The sequence below is a fragment of the Papilio xuthus genome, unplaced genomic scaffold (genome assembly GCF_000836235.2).
Source record: "Papilio xuthus unplaced genomic scaffold, Pxut_1.1 DF825928.1, whole genome shotgun sequence".
Lineage (NCBI taxonomy): Eukaryota > Metazoa > Arthropoda > Insecta > Lepidoptera > Papilionidae > Papilio > Papilio xuthus.
In genome coordinates, this window is record NW_013532721.1 from 8,691,436 (window position 1) to 8,711,552 (window position 20,117).

Here is a 20,117-nt window from a genome sequence, read left to right on the forward strand (position 1 = left end):
TTTGATTATTGAGTAGTAAAAAAGCAATAAATATTGATTTAATTATGTGAGCGCCAAGGTACTGCGGCGCGACGTCCGTACGGTATTATGTATGCGGGGAGTCGCGAGCACGGCCACCGGCCACCTGGCCCGCAGCCGGCCGCGCTCCGTCCTCACACGACCACTGCGCGCGGCACAAGGGACAATAACAAGCGCGACCCTCTGACACAAATAGAATTGCTCAAGTCGCAGGAATCGAGTTCGTTGCAGGCACTTAAGACGTTTCTTTTTCAGCTCCAGACTCAAACCTCTTTCTCCTATTTTAAAATAAGCAGCAACATGCAGCAGCAGCAAGCCAGTTAAGCCAGACACCGTGTTTATTAAAACACGACATATTTGCAAACGGCTATCTTTGTTTGTTCAGAATATTCATTTTCGTCATTTAAATAGACTTATACATCCATCCGCTACGTAACTGTCTCGACTGTTTACTTTGCAGTTGAACATAGAATTTCGCTTTTAATGAATATTATGATTTTGAATACGCATGCAATATAATTTTCACTTTCAACCCCCTGTTACAAATTTATAAAGTCCTCGCCGCACATCCCCGCACCCCGCGAGATGTAATGAGCTGTTCACCGTATCATCAACTCCGCTCGACAGCGCGACGTGCGCGGGAAGTCAGGTGTGCAGTTTGTGCGTAGACATGTGTTGTATTAAGAGACTAATTTACATTCATTCTACGACTTTATTTTTTGATACAAACGCAATTGATATCGTAAAATACGAAGCGAGCATCGTCGGCGCCGCGGACTGGTCTGGGTGTCGGCGGATTTACAATTATATTTTCTCCGACAGCATTATTCACATTTAAAGTATACGAAACCTTTTTAATTATAATTAGAATGGCACCATTCCTGTCGTGTCCTCATGTCTTGTGGTCAGCCTACTGGTAGCGCAAACTCACTGGCGTCGGGATCTAAGTGTAGCAAGTTTTTGTCATTTCCTCGAGTTCCCAGAAAGATCGCCCCGCCGCCGTCGCCAGCTGCGGCACTCAGCCCGCCCCTCGCCGCCTCTCCACTGCTGGCTTATATTACACATTGAACTCCCGTTTTGTCTCTGTTGATAACTAAAATGGAGCGATGTATGCAGCGAGGCGTGAGGTGCGGGGCTGGGAGGCAAAGGTTGCTGCGGACCTCGCGGCTTCCGCATTCACTGCAGCTAATTCGATTAGCGCGCTCACACACTGCGCCGAAGAGCCTCTGTTAATTGGTCAGGTAACTACAATGTGATACTTATATGTATTGTTCTTTTGTCAGGTGGCGGTTGGTGAGGCGCGTGGGGCGCGCGGTGGGCGCGGCATGGCGCGGTCGCGCGCGCGGCCGGGGCGCTGAGGCGCGGGATGTACGGCGCCTACTACCCTTACTTGTACGGGCGCGGCGCCGCGCGCTCCTTCCACCACGCGCCGCACTTCCAGTACGACCGGGTGAGTGCTCACTGCTCACTGCATCACCTCACGATACACATACACACACACACACACACACACTCACACACACAGCAATACCTTCAACGTAATAACTCTTCTTCTTTTAATACCTCCAATACATTAGTGGAGGTTGGCCGTCAGCTCAGCGAACCCTTCCCTGTCTTGAGCCAAGCGAGAAAGTTGTCAACGCTGGTAATCGCTCAGTCTCACTTCTCCGCCTACGTAACTCGTAATAACTCTACTTATTGCCTAATATTTAAATTGAGAGACCATTTCTGAGACTTATTCTTCGACGATTTTTGAAAAGTTATTAAGAAAATCTTTATCTAATCATGAAACATATAAAGTGTATTTGTTACCAACTGCAAAGGATATTTCGGTAAGTTCTAAAATTTTCCGATAAAACCGAAAAAAAAAGTTTTATTAAAAATAATAAAAGCTATAATACATACTAGTACATATATATACAAAGTAATATAGGGCGTGATACATTAAAAGTTCCGGGTGTATGTTACAATTACAAATTGTTGTCAGGTTTTATTAGTTGCGTCTCTGTGGTATAATCCACTTCATTAATGTCGTGTTGATTGATTGTTGTTGTTCTCGCTGTTACTTCATTTTTGATTAAATGTCTTCAATAATGTCTTCAATTAAACTTTGATTCTTGTCCATACAAAGAACTTGTGCCTTTTTACGTACTAAAAGCAAACATCCCGTATAATTTGGGTGTGATGAGCAAAGCTGTAGGAACGGGCTTATTGAGCGAGTGTGAGGATTCAGCTGATTATCAGTTAACACTTGCTCCGCGTCCCAGGTACGCTGGACGACCTGAAGCTTTTAATTTTGCTGAGCCGAAACGCGGTAACTTATCGACATATCCGATAATAATTTTCGATCGATAAGTTGCATTATAAATATTTATATAATTAGCAACGCATAGCGCTCACGCCTAGTGTAGTTGCAGCAGCAGCCAGCCGGCAGCATGAGGAATGTGTTGAATTCGCGAGAGCGACAACGCGACGCGTCTTATGCGGAAAATCGTATTAAGTGATCGTATTATCCGGTCCCTGCTGCTTTAGTTTCAAAGCATTAGGTCGCATTACGACGCGCAAAAACACGCCAAGTGCGAGCGGCTCCCACGAGCCTCGCGCCCCGCACCCCGCACACCGCGCCCCGCTCCACCTGCCCCGCACCATTGCGTTATATGGAACTCTCATCATTTTATTTCATATCTTATACGTACGATATCTTTTTCTTATCAGAAGCTACCGTTCAATTTTAAAAGGTTCTTTAATTTTAATATAAAAAAATATGATAAAGACTTTTTGCAGTTTTGCACATTCGTATTCGTTGTAAATAAACATGAATGTTGATGTTCATGGTAGATGGTCTGTCTCCGCGCTGCGAGCTCGCGCCAGGGCAACGACATGGCCAGAGAGCGGTCTCGGTTGCCGTCTATAGCTCACTAAAGCTTTTGACAAGGACAGTAAGATTATCAATGTCATTGAAAATGTTACATCCTCAGAGTAAGTTTTCGCGAAAAAACTGTTGCAAACATTTTAGACTGAATAACGACGTGTTTATTTTATAACATGCAAAGTGTAATGTAGTCGCTCTTAAGAATAAAATACTAGCTGACTTCGCCCTCGAGCAGGATGAATTTGACGCACGTAGAGCTGGATGTTGCACTTTGCCAACAAGCCGTCACTTGGAATAGTGCCTCCGCCCGCGTCCTCACCCACCAACTAGTATCTATTCATCTTATTACGGTTATATAATGGGATAAGATCTAGATAGAGGTCCGGAGCATCGCGGCCGCAGGGGAAGGCGGCGGGCGGCGGGCGGCGGGCGGCGGGGGCCGGGAGAATACCAAGTCCCAGCTCCGAGCTCACTCCGCTGCTTTTTGTGGCACCGAGTGAACGCGCTTCTACTCTAGGGTTCCGCAGACCATCCTTTTTAACCTAATATTATTTTAGTGACAGGAAATATTTTTAATATGCCTCAAAAACATTATGATACTCAATGGGACGAACCAGAACGTTGTCTAGTTGCGCAAGTATCACCGTCCACTGCTGTCTGTTGACTGCTGAAGTTGGGTTGCTTGTTGCCCGGTAGCGTCGCTGGCATTGTCCGCGTCCTTTCATCACGCCGTCCGGCGTTGCGGTGGGGGACATCGCGGAATATTTGCACTTAAAAAAGTAACTGTGGTGATTTCGTAGCGAGTCGCCGTTTATTATATCGTTTTTGGGGATATGTTAATATTTATTGTTTCCATAATTTTCAGCAGTGTGTAAAATGTTTTTACAAAATTAGGGAATTGCTATTGAGTGCGGACAGTGTGTGCGCGCCCTTAGCGCTGCACGGCAAGTCGTTATTGACTTGTCTAGGCCAGGAGCAACTTTCCAGTCCGCTTCAACCGCTGCGACAATTTTTTTCGTAATTAACGCTTTATATACATTTTTAATTGATCATTAAGCATATTTGTAAAGAGTTAGCGCGCCGATACCGATATAGGTACATTCCGCGCCTCCCCCGCGCCCAGCAATCTAGACCCGCCCCGCTCCACACGCACGCACTCAATCTGCAGCACGCACTATTCCCGCGTAATAATGTTGATTCAGGAAACGTATTGAAGGGTTCGAGATGTGGGCCTATCGGCGGATGTTGGCCATAAGCTGGACTCACAGGGTATCAAACGAAGAGGTTCTGCGACGGGTCGATCAAAAACGGGAACTTTTACAGACCGTAAAGATGAGAAAATTATCTTACCTAAGAAATCCTAGTTGCGCAACATCCGAGAGTGGACAGGGGTTCCGAGTGCCGCCCAAATATTTCGCCTCGCAAGCGACAAAAGAAAATATAGAGTAATGATCACCAACCTTCGTTAGTCGGTGAGGCACGCCAAGAAAAAGACGAATGTTGATTCATCGAAACGTTATGGAAACACCGATATCTTTACAAACTATGATAGTATAATGTGTAGGTACTTCAATGTAATGTGACTCCACAAAGAAATCATTACAGATAGTAGATTATATTTTTGCGTTCTTAGTGCTATTTAGACAACGCCAGTACTGCGATAGTCCATCCCGCTCTGTTATACGCTATAATCTATGTTGCGTCCTCCAGTCCTGCCCACTTGGGGGACATTTAGCCCACACTATCATAAATGTGTGAGTTAACCACCACAAAGAGCCACACCGCGTAAGCGCTTCTCAATTTCTTGAAAATATGATGGATTGAGCGAGAGTAGTTTTGAGGGGAAGCGTTGTGTGGCGCCAAAGAACGTGATTAATAATATCTGAAAATAAAGTCGCATGTGGTTTTTGCAAGACAAAGTATGTAGTAATTGAAAAAGTGAAATGGGAAAACGGCGCGGCGGCGGCTTTGATGTCGGCGGGCGGCGCGCGTCATTACCCACATGGAAAGTGCATTCGCAATAACAACGGCAAGTGCACTTTTTACAATGATATGAGCTACTTCCCAAGCGCTCGAAACCACGAATGCGAGACAGAGAGGCAGAAATAGATGATAAAAACAATATCCTACATTGAAATACAAAAAAGAAATGTCTCAAAAATACAACCAATTAATAGCTACGCACAATAGCAGCAGGCCAACATTGTTTTGTCTACTGGTAATAATAGAACGAAGGAAATATCCAACCGCCAGAAACACGTGAGCAAACATTCGGAGATTATTTACGAGTAGGAATGTGACCGCGTGCAGCCACTGCCGCCGACATGACCGGCCGCACTTCCCGACACTCTGCCCACCTCACAGTACAAGACAATATTATTATTTTACTCCCATTTCACACCTGAAGAGTATAAGCTTATTTGTCTTGAGTCGATTGTATCTGAAGTGAAACAATAATGCACGCACAGTGTGCACCAACATATACTCGTACATATGATTTTGTCTCCTCCTCCATCGCGGTTTCCATAATCGTCTTCCCAATATCTGTTGTAGATATCACAATTACAATATAACATATGTACGTAGGTTTGCATACATAGTGCACAACTTTGTAGAACTTACGCCTCCCACTCCATAGCTGTACTTTTAACCGTCTTCCAATAGGAGGTTCTCAATTCGTATTTAGAATTTTCATAAAATTTATTTAAAACTAGCGGTCTAGTACCACCTGCTAACTAGTACCGGAGACTCCGTCTTCTCCGTGTTCTTCCACACTAGGTTCTATATCGAGATCCGTTCAGTCGTTCTGGAGATACCTTCAAACAAACATCCATCCATCCATCTAAACATTCGCATTTATAATATTAATAAGTGTCTCAGACCGCATTAGCGTATGGAAGAGCAAGGAGCTACACGGCAGGTTCCATCGAGCCTTAACTGGCCTGATGTGAACCAATTATCTTCCGTGGCTTGGCTGCGCTTCAGCAACCTTTTTGGGGAAACTGAAGGTTTTGTCTTTGCAATTATGGACGAAGTCATCGTAACGAACAACTACCGAAAACATATCCTAAAGGATGGTACGATTGACATTTGTCGGGCATGTCGTCGTCCCGGTGAGTCCATTAGACATATCGTTTCCGGCTGTTCTCGGCTTGCGGACGGTGCATACTTGCATAGACACAACCAAGCGGCCAATATCATCCACCAGCAACTTGCCCTTAAATATTAATGTGGTCCCTTAATTGTGGATGCTGAGGTACCGTATTACCAGTACCAATCTTCACCCGTTCTGGAAAATAGCGATATCACGCTCTACTGGGATCGACCTATTATTACGGATAGGACTATTGCTGCCAATAGGCCCGATATAGTAATAATAGACCGGTCTGAGAGTTGTGTAATGTTAGTCGATGTCAGTATTCCACATGACGAGAATCTCGTGAAAGTTGAAATGGAAAAAGTGTTAAAATACCTAGATTTGGCTCACGAGGTTACCACCATGTGGCGTATGAAATAGACTAACATTATTCCGATAGTCGTATCGGTGAATGGACTAATAGCGAAGAGCTTCGACCGACATCTCAAGAAGCTCTCGCTAAACAGTTGGATTAAGGGCCCGATACAAAAGGCAGTTATCCTGAGAAATCGCACTAGAAACCGCACGTATCCTGAGAAGGTTCCTGTCTCTGCAGCCCTGACCACTGGTTGTTTGAGTCGTGGGACTCCGCAGCCGGTGGTGCTCTATTTTTAATGTAATATATTTTGTATAATTTTTTATTTTATATATGAAATGTAATATATTTAGAATAAGATAAATAAATGAATACGATGGTATAAGTAAATAGTAAGATATTAGGAAATTGCTAGAAAGAAAAATACACCCTGTATTTTTCTTTCTAGCAATTTTTGTTGACTAAAAAGAGTGCATAGGAAACTCCGCGAAATCCATCTTATTGAATGTAAATTTCACCACAAGTGCGCGCAGTCAGTAAAGCGTATGAGACATGTAAACAGTACACACCGCACGGCCGAGCACAGCGGAGCACAGCCCAGCTCAGCCCAGCTCACAGTATGGCGATTAGTTATCAAATGATGTATGTATCAGCTCCCGACAAAGACAAGTCAACATGTCGCGCGACGCAGCGGCGGCGTGGCGGCAGCGCGGCGCTATGCAGCGCACACGCATTCTACTCAAATTGTCGTAGTTTTTATACCTATTAGACGTACATTTTTTACTGTGGGCTGTATAAATTATGTTTAAAAGTAGCGACTGCGACTCAGTCATACATGCCTCAATTATTTAACAAAATTAATGACCTATTATTTCAAAGTTTGTGTTCCCAACATTTTTAAAAACCTCGTAAGTGTCCATAAAAACATATCCACAAAACAAAGTGAGTGCGGTCGTGCCGCTCGTCGATTGTTTTAATTCGGTCATTAAATAATATTATAAATAACTTGCGTTACTGGCGTAGATTACATCGCATGCCATATTTTATAGCGGGCCGTGCTTTGCATGCCGGCGGGCGGCAGGCGGCGGGCGACGGAAACTTAGTGCGCCGTCAGCCGGCATTCCGCAACTACTGCCAATACCGCGCTCCCCGCCCGCTGCTGCTGGCGCACCCCGACACCGGACCTCTCTCATTCATCTAGCTACAGACATGTCCTACATACATATGATGTCCCTTCGTTCCCTTCCAAGCCTTTCCTTAATAGACAAGAGCGGGAAGGGAAGGCCCTTTGATTTGAAAAGGCCTCTTTCACTACACGTGCTAGGCGAATCTTGCGTCCACTTCACGCTTGCTCGGTCGGTCGGTCCCGTTTTGCACCCGTCGGGCGGACCATTTGCGCTGCGGCGCAATCTACTACTCTAAAACATTTTAAAAAATGTGACGTAATTCTCCAATAAACTAACACATTTGTAACTTTATAATATGTGAATCAGATAAGAATAGGCAGTGCGGCAACCGGCAAGCGGCCATAACAATATTTTGTCCGGTGTAGATGTTCGGAGGTGGAGTGGAGAGGGCGCGCTATCGCCGGCCATCGATATCATTAAATTAATGTGTCTTTGTTTGTCGCAACTATATACATAATTTAAGCAGAAGCGGGCCTCTTTTCCACGTTATCGTCTTTTTGACATCGAATAATTGAATATTAAGGAAAATTTCAAGGAAATATGTGTCGATTAGGTGTGTTGCGGCTGTCGAGTGGCGGCAGGTGGTAACGGCGAACGCAGGCGCATGGGCTCTTACCGACTGGCCGACAGGGCAGACCGACAGAACGATCGTTTTGGATTTTTATATGGCGATGAGATCGTGACGCGATAGGCGACGGCGAAGGGCTCCGACAGCCGCGCCGCGCCTTACTGACCCGCACACTTCTTTAGCTAGTAAAGCCGTGGACATCTAATGCTAAGACGCCTAGGACTAAGAAGCTCTCGGGTTCTTTTATACAGTTTAAGAATTAATGCAAATAATGCAAGTATTGACGTCTTCCTATTGCTAAGTGTGCCAAAGACAGAGGTTATCTTTTAACGCAAATTTTATGCCTTTTTTGTTGTTTATGTTTCTATCCTAATGGATATGTAAATATAAAATGTAGCGAAAGCGCAAAATAAATAGCTCTAAAAACAATACAAGTTTAAAGACAAAGATGAGTGGTAGCGTTTAAATGTGTCGTGCGGTATGCGGCGTGCGGTGTGCGGCGTGCGGTGTGCGGCGTGCGGTGTGCGGCGTGCGGTGTGCGGCGTGTGGCGTGCGGCGTCCGGCGTGCGGTGTGCGGTGTGCGGCGTGCGGCGTGCGTGCCGCGTGTGGCGCACGCCGGTGGCCGAGGCGAGGCGATAAACGAAACATAAAGATAACGTTTTATTTTTTTTAAGACATAAAGGCCAACATTTTACTACGTACTTAAAATAATTAAAGAGAATTTCTCGCCCGCTTCGAATGGTCATAGATAAGTTTTTAAATACATAATAACTTCCACAAGAATTTGTGTACGAGTTAACGACAAAGTGTTAACCGATAGGAGATTCGTCTATATCAGATATTTGTTGACAATTTGCCTGTTGTCTGCTCCCTGCTGCCAGCCGCCTGCTGCCTGCCGCCTGCTGGAGGAGGCTAAATGTTTAATAAAACAAAAGATCCCACATTGTTTTCAGGGAACGAGGAATTCCAATTCCGGAAATCGACAGATATTTTGGAATGTCGAACGTTCGAACTCGAATCGGCTCCGAAGCCTTTATTAGTGGACTTTGTCAGCGGAATGGCATTCGTCGGCCTACGCTTCACTGTGACACACCTCTGCGCTCGAGGGACGACGGGAAAAGGATTCTGTTATCTATCGATATGTAGTGACATGTCCGAAAGTACTAGACTTAGATTTAGAGAAGGTGTATGAAACACTTTACTGGTACTTAATAAGTTAATGTTGGCATTTAAAGTTGTAAAGCAGGCAGTTGCCTTTATTTAAACAAGTGATCCTATACGGATTCCGTTTTTTTCCCTTTCGAAGTACGGAACCCTAAAAATGTTTGAAATATAATAAATACTGATTGTAAATTTGACAGTCAGTGAAGCAAACGTCCGGTAACACCATTGCAAGGAGGTTTGAATGTTTTCCCTTGCTCTAATTATTGTTAATGAAGCGTTTCAATTGAAGAAAAAAACTTGTTAAGCCAACCACATATAGATCTACCAAATTCTCATTCCTTTTACACTTTTTTTGCTTGCTAAGTCATCGAACAAGCAAACATTATCTCTTGACTCAATATTGTGTACGTACATAATTGCTCACTTTGCCCTTTCGTCCGTCAATAACCCGTCGCTTGTGCTCGAGTAAGTTGTGGACTGGAGAGTGGGCCTGTGAATAGCAACTTTTGACCAGTTATCGTATGCAGCTGAACGTGCAAGCCGGCAATGGCAGCGAGTACGGCGCGGGCGCGGCGGCGCTCAGCTCCGGCTCGGCCTCCTCCGGAGCGCAGTCGCCCGCCTCGCCGCCGCACGCGCACCTGCCGCTCGCGCCGCACGCCCACGCCCACGCGCATGCGCACGCGCACGCGCATGCCCACGCACACGCGCACACGCACGCGCCACATGCTCACACCGCACATCATTCTCCCCGGCTGCGCGCCAAGGAAGAGGACTTGTCTGCGCATGGACGCGCCAGTGCTGACGGTAAGTTGTTGCTGTGACGGCTCATGACTTCACTCAGCTTCATGAGAGAATAGTGTTAAGAATGTTGTTTGACCGTGGGCAGGCGGAGGGTCCTCGGAGTCGGAGGGCGAGTGCGGGGCGGGCGCGGGACGCGGGCGCGCACAGTACGTCAGCGCCAACTGCGTCGTGTTCACGCACTACGCGGGCGACGTCGCCGCCGTCGTCGACGAGCACTTCGCGCGCGCACTCGCCATCGATAAACCCAAAGGTCAGTACCAAAATATATATTATACTATTATTTTTAATGTCTCCAAGTATTGTTTGCATGAGTCCTCGCAAAATTAGCACTGCCAATGTCTGCGTTCAGGTCGAACACGGATTTATCTTTGGACAAAATGTGTTATTGGATTAAAGACTAGAACTAGCAGTAAAAGCTTGCAACAAAAAGGAACAAGGAACAACTGATAACATAACCTAATTCATAGATATAGATAAAGACGATATGTAGATATAGTATACTGGTACATTGATAAGTACGGGTCAGAGGGACGACAACTGAGGCCTGCTCCGCACCGACCTCCTGCAATGTTATGGGCACTACAATATGTACTTTCTATACAAATTCTCACGACCCAAATCGTTCGAGAGTTTAGCCGCAATGGGTCGCATCGCATACATGCTCCAATAAAACTACCGTGCATTTTCATCGGCCATTATGAACCCACGCTGTCCTAAAAAATAAACCATTAAGTCGTTCGTATTTAATGAAACTTTTTGTTGTAAAAGGAAATGTGAGTTAGTAGCGTAGTAGGGAAGAGGCACGGGGGTTGCGGGACGGGTTCCACCGACAGGGGCCGAGGACATGCGGCCGGCAGATCAAACGGCCGCAGCTAATTAGTGATTCCCGTCGAGAAAAACACGCTGCCTTGTCCCCCCCCCCGCCCCCCTGCGACGCTAAACTCGACGACCCTCGCGCGTCCAGCGCAAAGCACCAGTCTTGTGCGTTGTGTTGTGCCACAGCGCTATGCGTTCTCTCACAGCTGATATGTTGATGTCTAGAAAGACCTTAAATGAACACAAACCGTGCGCTGACAATGCGAATTACTCATCCATTATTTAAATGAAACGAACGCAAAGGAAGATTTATGTACATATGTATGCTCGAGCACATTATTATACAATTCAATGTCTATAAATGTATCTATTTTAATTTGAACAACATCAATAATGAAATTGACATTTGTTTATGGAATTGGTAGTAGTTCAAAAGTTAAGTAACGCTCGGTACAGGACATGAGGAGTGAGAGTGGATGAGGAAAGTTTCCGATGTTATAGTTCATCTGCTATTATTTTATCATTCAAACATCATCACATAAATTAATAAAAACTGGAATTAACAAAAAAACTTACGAAAACAAGTATAAAGTTTTTCCCTCAACTTCGTTAAATGTTAGGATTACAATTTTGTCACGAAATTTTTTTTACGAAAAAACTGAAGAGCGGGTGAGGGGGACGGGGAGGGGGAGGGGAGCACAACTCCCGGAGTGATATGAAGTATGTTCCATAGTCTATGTAGCTGACTGTTAGGTATGAACTCGATGAACCACGTAAACATGTTATATTGTCGTTAATAAATAAAAAAATAATTATTCAAGCTAGTTTTTAATATTTATATCACCATAAGTCGTTTCACATAATTGTAAAAAAAATGCATTTTGTTGCAAAACGCGGAAGGTTTTAATGTTGTTGTAGTTACCTTAAGAAGAAATAATTGAGTCAATTACTAAGCATTATCTAGTACAGTCGTATAATAGTAAGCTTAAGGCTGGCTACACACTGCGTTCTCGCCGCCGCCTCGACGCATCGCCGCCGCACGGCCGCTGCGCTACGCGCTCTGACCTTCTGCTTACTCTAGTTTACAATAGTAACATTTGCAGCTTGTATCTTTCTACACAACTCTGATTGACAACAACATTGTTTTCACTGGCAACACGTGACGAAATATATCGTTGTCCCGCATTTTCTTAGACAGAATGAGAGAGACACAAATATATTGTATTAATATTTCGGCGATGTTTTATTGTTCTTTCTTTCTATTCTTTTAAAAAGATACAATGTCGTCGTTTGTAAAAATAAAAAAAATTATAGCGTGGATGTGTTTGAGAGATATGTGGGTGATTATAAAAACGTGTAGAATTCCATAAATATGCGAATACTGAACGTGGTGTTGCCGCAAGGGCGTGGTGCGGTGCGGTGCGGTGCGGTGCGGTGCGGTGCGGTGCGGTGCGGTGCGGTGCGGTGCGGTGCGGTGCGGTGCGGTGCGGTGCGGTGCACGCGCTATCTATACTAATGTTAATGCACGTAACATATAAATTCAAAACTTATTGGACCAATTTCTAAAACTGTTTTGCCATTATATAGCTGCATTATATAAACAACTATAAAAGTAATATAACGGCCGAACATTAATATAAACATTAGAAAATTGTAGATCTCTAAAAGTGCTACATAAAAGTCAGTGCTGTGGCATATCTTAAACGGTTTACCAATAATAACCACATTTTCATTTAATAAGGGTCATTAAAATCGTATGTCATTTGCGGCGTTATTTTGTTAGTTTTCATATTAATCCCTATCTAAATTAATCAGGAGAAATTAAAGTTCATTAAAATTGCCAACTGTATGTATCTACCTATATATATATATAAACCTGTATAATAATTAAGAAGATAGTTTGACCACAAAATATTATCGTATCAGCTCGTGAGCGTGGTGCGGCCGAGATTACAAGGTTATTACTTAATGAAAGGGACATCTAAGGGAAGGGTACTGATATGCCACAAAAAAGATCAGATTCTTTGGCAGCCTGAGGCGGATCGCTGATAAGTAATTTATTAACAAGCTGCATGACTTTCGTATAACCCGTCGCAAATAGAGCTTTGTATTGACCACGTTACATAATACCTAATATATGAAGTATTATAATATATAAATAATCAATGAGTAGGTACATAGTTTGATGATAAGACAACATTGTTATTCTTTGTTGTGTTATTTTATTATTCACACAACTCATTTTATACCTTGGATTCAGACAGATCCATAGCGTTCATTAGAACATAATGCTTTGTGCGGGGGTGGCGAACCGCAATTAAATGTGTCGCAAAGAAGGACCGAGCGCTGATTTACCGCGAGCGAGAGCGCGACCGTGTTCCACGAAGCCGTAGAGAGTTTTTTCGCAGTTGGCAGTACCGGGCGGGTCCAGCTCTAGCCCATTGTTGCCGGCCGCGCATGTTGCGACCCGCGGCGACAACTGCCGACACACAATGTAGCAACAAATGTCAAAACAAACACAATAAATCAATTAATAAAATTGGAGTGTCTGTAGGTGCCATTGAAAGAAATAAGTCGTTTATGTATAATATGTATTACCGTTGCTTATAACGACAAAAAATCCTAAAATTTATATCCGTCGGACTATTTGCAAATCCGCATTTGTTCCGGATAATCACCTAAACGGCAGTCCTGATTCTGACGGGACTTAACTTACTGAAAGGGATCTGACGTGGATAGGTGGTTCGTTCAAACGTGCGGAGGTAAGCTAGGCCATTTTTTATCTAGCACGCTGTAACTACACATTACACACGCAACCCCATGTGCGACGTACGCGACGCGACGTCCGGCAGGCGACTGTCCTTCGCCGACAATTTGTATAACGATGTGTGATGGATTGTGTCTAAATAAAAGGCGGCACTTTTTGCCCGCAGATATCAGTTGCGGAATAGATAATGAATATGTATGCAATGCGGTGGAGCGAAGCCGCTCGGCACACCCGGCCGGCTCTTCACTTCTACAGAAGCATCGCTAGCGCGCGCACGCTAGCCCCGCGGTACAGTCGTGTCGCCCACACGCTCACACGCTCACACGCTCACACGCGCCATCTGATCATGGACCAAAAAGTCCTCACAATTTTGTTAACCTAACCTAACTTGTCAAATAAATGACAGTGCAATATAAAAGTTTTCGACCGAACATAATAGTTGTCGGCAAAATAAAAACTACCATATGAATAACCTAATACCTTCCTACAGACAAGACAAAATTCGCTACAAACAAATGTTTGCTAAGATTATTTTGTCAAGTGTAATTTGATGAAGAGATATGCGAGGCTTGAACAATGCTCGCTTTTGAGAAACTCCGAGCTCGTGCTTGGCGGCACACGAGAGCTTTCTGTAACAACTTAGCGAACCCCCTCGCCTCCCCCGCCCCACGACTGCCACAGCCCTACCGCTCGCGGCAACTCACACGTTAGCTAAAAGCGCAAGTTACACGTTTATGTTACAAGTTTATTGAACACTTTGTTAATTTGGAGAGTGTATTAAAATATAAGGTTTCGCGGGAGTTGTGCTGCAGCTTCATTAATCTTATCATCTAACCAGCAAGGTGTCAGTGAGCAGTGCGCGGCTCGCACATGCTGTGTTTTGCTACATATTGATGGGATTTGTTCTTGGTCTGCCGCATAGAGAGCGGTCACTTTAGTTAACCTGGACGTTGGTCTACGGCGCACTTGAAACTGTAGGAGTCTTTAGGTCTAAAAGTTACCACCGACGAAAACAACATTCACTGAATCTTTTTTAATGTTTGTTTTCGCTTTATGATAACTTATTCATATATGCGATTATCCGACGGCGGCGAACCGGTCTGCGAGCGAGCGCGCGCCCCACATATGTCACAAATCCAGAACTGGTGCTCAGCTATTTAAGGAATGAGTGAATGAATTCAAATCCTCCTAATTGACTGTCGATGTCACTCGCCGTACTCGTACGAGTGCGACTACCTTACACCCCACCTCCGCCGACGCCGCTATCGTTATCTGCCGAGCCATACCGCCGCTGCATTGTCCCGGGACCGACGACAGCGCGTCAAACCACCTATCATTGCTCATTGCATTTACTTTTTGCGGCGCGCTACTTTTTTGGTATAAATTTGCAAACGAGCAAAAAGCCACCAATTGCAGATGCGATGCCTACCTTTTAAAAATGGGGGATGGGACGCGTGGAAAAAGGATATTTCCCCTTTCTCTATTTCCTCTTTCGTCATATCCACTTCCCCTTTCCGTTCATTTCTTATCGGAAAAGTATAGGAAGGGAAAGGAGACTAAAATTAGGGCTCCGACACGCAGCGCTACAATTATTTCTGGTCACGTACATACAAAAACATAGCGTTAAGTCTCTGAGATGGCCTTATGCTTTTGTATGTTCGGCCGTTAAGGCAGCGGTCCGTTAGCAACGCAAGTATCCGTGTCTCATGGTCACCAGCATGCGAGTTCTACTTATATATCTTTGTTTGGCAGCGGATGTATAATCATGTAAGTTGTAGGGGTCATAACAATTGTATCGTATTTTTTAGTTAGAGTTTGTAATGTTGCTACTTACAGGTATACAGTGCCAGTGTAGATGTGAGTGTAGTTGTAACATGTGTGGTGGGTGTGTGTTTGTGCAGAGAGCGTGCCGCTGGCGTCGCGCAACCTACCGGCGTCTTTCTTCAACGCGGCGGCGTGCGGCGCGGGGGGCGCGGGCGGGCCTGGCGGGCCGGGCGCGCCGGGCTGCGGCCTCGAGCTGTACGAGTACGACCCCTGGCATCAACCGTACGGCTACGCGCGCGACTACCAGCACGTCGGCTACGGCGGGCTGCTGCTGGGCCGTGGCGGGCTGCACGCTCAGTACAAGCCCGTCGAGTGGGGCGCTCAACACGCGCACCTCGACCCCGCCGCCTGCGCGCCCTACTCCTACCCCGCCGTGCCCGGTCAGTAACTTGCACCTCGCATACAATACTATACTATACAGAATACGAGGTTTCCTTAACAATGTAAGTTTCAGCAAAATCTGGTCTCAGCTCAACTGACGTTACTTGGAAAAAAAGAAATATTTATATGCCACAATAAACTTAAATATATACATACATATAATACGACTAATATAAGTAGGTACATAAAACACATACGTATGTGAAAATACATTATCCTTTCCTCAATCATATATTCAGTAATTATTAAGTACATACTTTTACACTTTCGTCACAAATATTAGTTGTTAAATTTTAGGTTTTACCGTAGTTTTGGCCTTTACCTTTGTATACCTAATAGAAAATACCACAAAGATAAATGTGTAACGTCGTCTTTTTCTCAGTGAAGAAACTCTTGACAATGTCAGATATTAGAGATTCCTGTAGCGGCGGCGCTCACACGACCCATTGTCCGCGCTGCCACATTCCTACTCAATTATAATATTTTAAATAAAATACTCTTAATTAGTAAGGCGTATTACGTAGTTCCAGAGCAATAGAATAGGCACGTAGCTAAGCGAGCTGCGAACTTTTGAATGGAGAGGTCGGCTGCGGGAAGCGGGCGAGTGGAAGGCTACCACCATCTTTGTGCCGGGAGATGTCCGAGCTAATTTATAAGATGGGCAGCGAGCGGCGGGGGGAGGCGGGGTGAGGCGGAGCGCGGCGGCAGATAAAAGCCGCCGGCGACCTCGCATTCCTCAGCCCTCCCCCTGCAGCCACTTACACTCACACGAGAGTATCGTTGACTTTTTGCTGCGGCCGCTCAGCGCTCGCCGCCCGCCGCTCTCTGCCCACCGCTCGCCGCTCGCATCCTTCATCTGATATTCTGGCGAAAATACGACCGCGCCGTGATACTTCGTTCTCAGTCTTAAGCGTCTTCATGTACATGTCGTCGGTAGTAGAATATTGTCAAATACTAAATTTTGATTATTATTGTCAGTCATGTAGAAGCGGGTGTCGTGGGGCGGCCATTTGTTGATAGAAACAAACGATGCAGAGCGGCGGCACCGCGCGGCCTTTGAAGTATTTTATTTGTTCAAAGAGATTCCAGGCGCGTTGTGAATTCTTTAATAGTGATGATTTAGCGGCGGGGCGGGCGCTTTGCCGACATGAAACACGACGGCGCGAAGGTTACTTGTCGCGCTACCGCTGTTGCTGCTGGCTACATATACCCGCGACCACGAACCGCAGCCGCTCGACAAAGACACCACCGCACTAATCGACTGCCGCCACCACCGCACCCCGCACCCCGCGCCTGTCAGTAGGGGCGAGGGTGGGGGGCAGTGCCGCTTTGTGCGCTCTCAGACGATCCCTTTGTAAGGAATTGTTTCTTTGTATACCTACGTTTGGATTAACCTTCCCTCCGATTGTTTAGTAATGAGGATTCAAAGGTTGGAAAACAATACGACTGCATTTTATTACCACCTATCTAGTTACCTGTCCAGGCTTACTCTTCCAATAGAAAGACGAAACATAACCTTAACTAACTAAATTATTTTAGCTCATTCAGAACAAAGGTGCAATCAAATGTTTTCTCGCTATACACATATATATATTTGGGAATCGCAGAGAAAATGACGAAAAAATATATAGTCAACATCGACGTCATCATCCATTGCGACCAAATGATGTGACACAAGTCTATTGAAGACAAGGAGGATTACCTTGGCTCGCCACACAAAGGTTGACACCGCCGCGCATCCGCCGCGCACATTGCCCCCCAACAATATTACCCTCCAAGTTGAAAGCGTACGCATCAGAGAGCTGGGCCATTTATTACATTCATCCTCCGATTCTAAAATTAATGGACCGAATTCCTGACATTACAAAACATAATATATTATGTAGATATATATACCTTTTTATAGCTCCATTTACATTATTGTTATTGCCCACATCTTGTCTAAGAGGATCAAGAATACAGCTTCAATGTAGTTTATATAAGTTTGTTTAAAAAGTTACATTCGATTGTTTATCTTAAACGGTGAACCATTTCGTTGAATGGTTATGTGCGATGCGGCGGCGGCGGCGGCGGCGGCAGTAGAGGCCGCGTCCCGGTCGCGCAAAAACCGCGTACGGCGACTTCAAAGCCGCCGGCTCCTGTTCTAATGACGGTGATTAAAATTAATTTGCACCGCGAGGGGCGCGCCGCCGAATTAAATTCCTCGACCTCTCCCCTCCCGCCTCGCTCGCCCCCCGCTTGTTCCCCGTACGACGGATGCGCGCCCTTCGAATAACTCGCGCTGATTATTTAACTCTCGCGTCAGATAAGAACCCCAGGGGAGCGACAGCGGAGCGGAGTGGAGTAGGAACTCGTAAGAGTTCGTAAGACTTCACACCGCACACCGGACACTGCGCTGTGCACAATGTATGCTGCTACATGTAGGCGTAAGCGAGGTCAAGTGTATAGTGCGCAGCCGCTCCGCCTTCCACAAACAGTGTGCATCAAATGCTGCAGCGCTGGCATTGTTTGCTTCGTACCAGCATAATCTGACTTTATGTCTATAGCATATTGGAAAGCAAACGCCGCGCCGTAAGGTTCCTAAACAATCCGGCAGCTGTTGCGTCTACGTACATACTTAAGGGATCCGATTGCCCGGGTGGAATCTGCACCAGCAACCTTCTTATTCCATTTATTCTGTTTAAATTTTGTATCAAACTTACCGTCTGCTTTAAATACGTATTTATTTTGTTGCAATTAACGCATATTTAAGTAAGTTTGTACTCAAGTGACTCTGTAGGGTTAAGTTATTCGCGCGAAGGTTTGAAAGTTGTTTTTTTCATTCAATTTGAGCGCTCGAATTGATCAAGTTCAATTTAATTTATTAGAAATCCTTCCATTAGCTCACACTATCGCTATAAATAAATGTATATATATATATATATACATATATACAGGAGGTTACGCAAGTGACGGATCAGATGCTTTGTGCGACCTGATGATGTACTAACGTCTATCTAAGACGGTATAACTCCAATTTATCTTCTACGATTTTCAGTAGATTTAAAGTTAATTTATTAAAAACTTTAAAATGCAGATAGATACAGAAATAATAAAATTATTTTATCCAACTTGACATACATAAGATATATTTTGTTACGTCGATGCCAGAACTATTTACCATTACAATTTTATTCACCTTGCAATTGTTTTCCATCATCATCATCATCATCATCATCATCATAATCAGTCTAGATTTATCCACTGCTGGACGTAATTGTTTTCCATATAAAAAATTATTAAATAGTCAAGTTCACAAATGTTTTGTAATTGTCATATATTTTGTAATTTAATTTGAATAAATTTGATTTTTCATAAAATATAAATGAAAAGTAATGAAAGCAGACAGACTATAAAACAAAATAAAACCTTTTTGTCATTATTTTATTATCGTCGTGCACTGCTGGTCACTGTCGGAGGCAGTTTGTCTGACTTTAGCTTTCACTTATTTCGCTATTTATATGAAAAATTGTTATTATAATATGTATTCAACAGTAGATTGTTCGTCCCGCTTCTTGAAGCTGCGCACTGTGGCACTCGGCACTGGTACACACTGGTGCGTAGATTTATGTATGAATGTGTTTTGTGACATTGTTGTGGGCAGATGGGGAGGCGCGGAGGGAGGCGGCGCGCCCTCGCGTGCGGCGACACACATAGGGGCGCCGGCCGAGGCGGTGCGGCATTTTTAATATGAAAGCGTAGATGCCAGCGAGTGATATATGTATGCTTAATTTCTTCCGCGAGGCAAGATATTTGTATGGGGATAGTGTTGTGCCGCACTGCCGGGCGAAGCCGTACGCAAGGAGCGGTTGCATCTCGTACGTTTACTTGCATGTATATGAATTTCGATTGAAAGATTGGGATCGCGTTACGTGCAGGCTCAGCGTCAGCAATCGGTACGACGGACGTCGGTAGAATTTTGAGAAACATAACTCAGGGATTCAAAGACGTGAAATGTTTGAAAGAATAGGAAAATACAGAAATTATTATACAAGATAAGACAATTTGATGAATGAAAGCTGTAGTGTAGTGTAAAATAAGTTCAGACAGCAGCGGGAGCACAATACCTTATGTTGTTAATTTGAATGGACACATTGCTATTATCGATATCGATAAAGTTTCGGTTGTCGCGGACCTTTGCGCGGTCGTCGGAATGTGAGGATCGCTGGCGGAACCTTTAGAGTATGGCGGCGGCGGGCGGGGCGGCGCGGGGTGTGGGGCGGGGCGG

The 20,117-nt window shown here is 44.8% G+C and overlaps 1 protein-coding gene across 1 annotated transcript in view; it reads left to right on the forward strand.

The window, feature by feature from the left end:
• Positions 1-20,117, forward strand: part of vg (transcription factor vestigial) — a 32,130-nt gene that overhangs the window by 8,133 nt on the left and 3,880 nt on the right. Inside the window, exons 2-6 of the mRNA XM_013322643.1 lie at positions 1,302-1,468; positions 9,789-9,900; positions 9,994-10,065; positions 10,148-10,312; positions 15,547-15,849. Of these exons, the coding sequence (XP_013178097.1) occupies positions 1,385-1,468; positions 9,789-9,900; positions 9,994-10,065; positions 10,148-10,312; positions 15,547-15,849 (736 nt within the window). The 5' untranslated portion in view covers positions 1,302-1,384. The remainder of the gene's footprint in view (positions 1-1,301; positions 1,469-9,788; positions 9,901-9,993; positions 10,066-10,147; positions 10,313-15,546; positions 15,850-20,117) is intronic.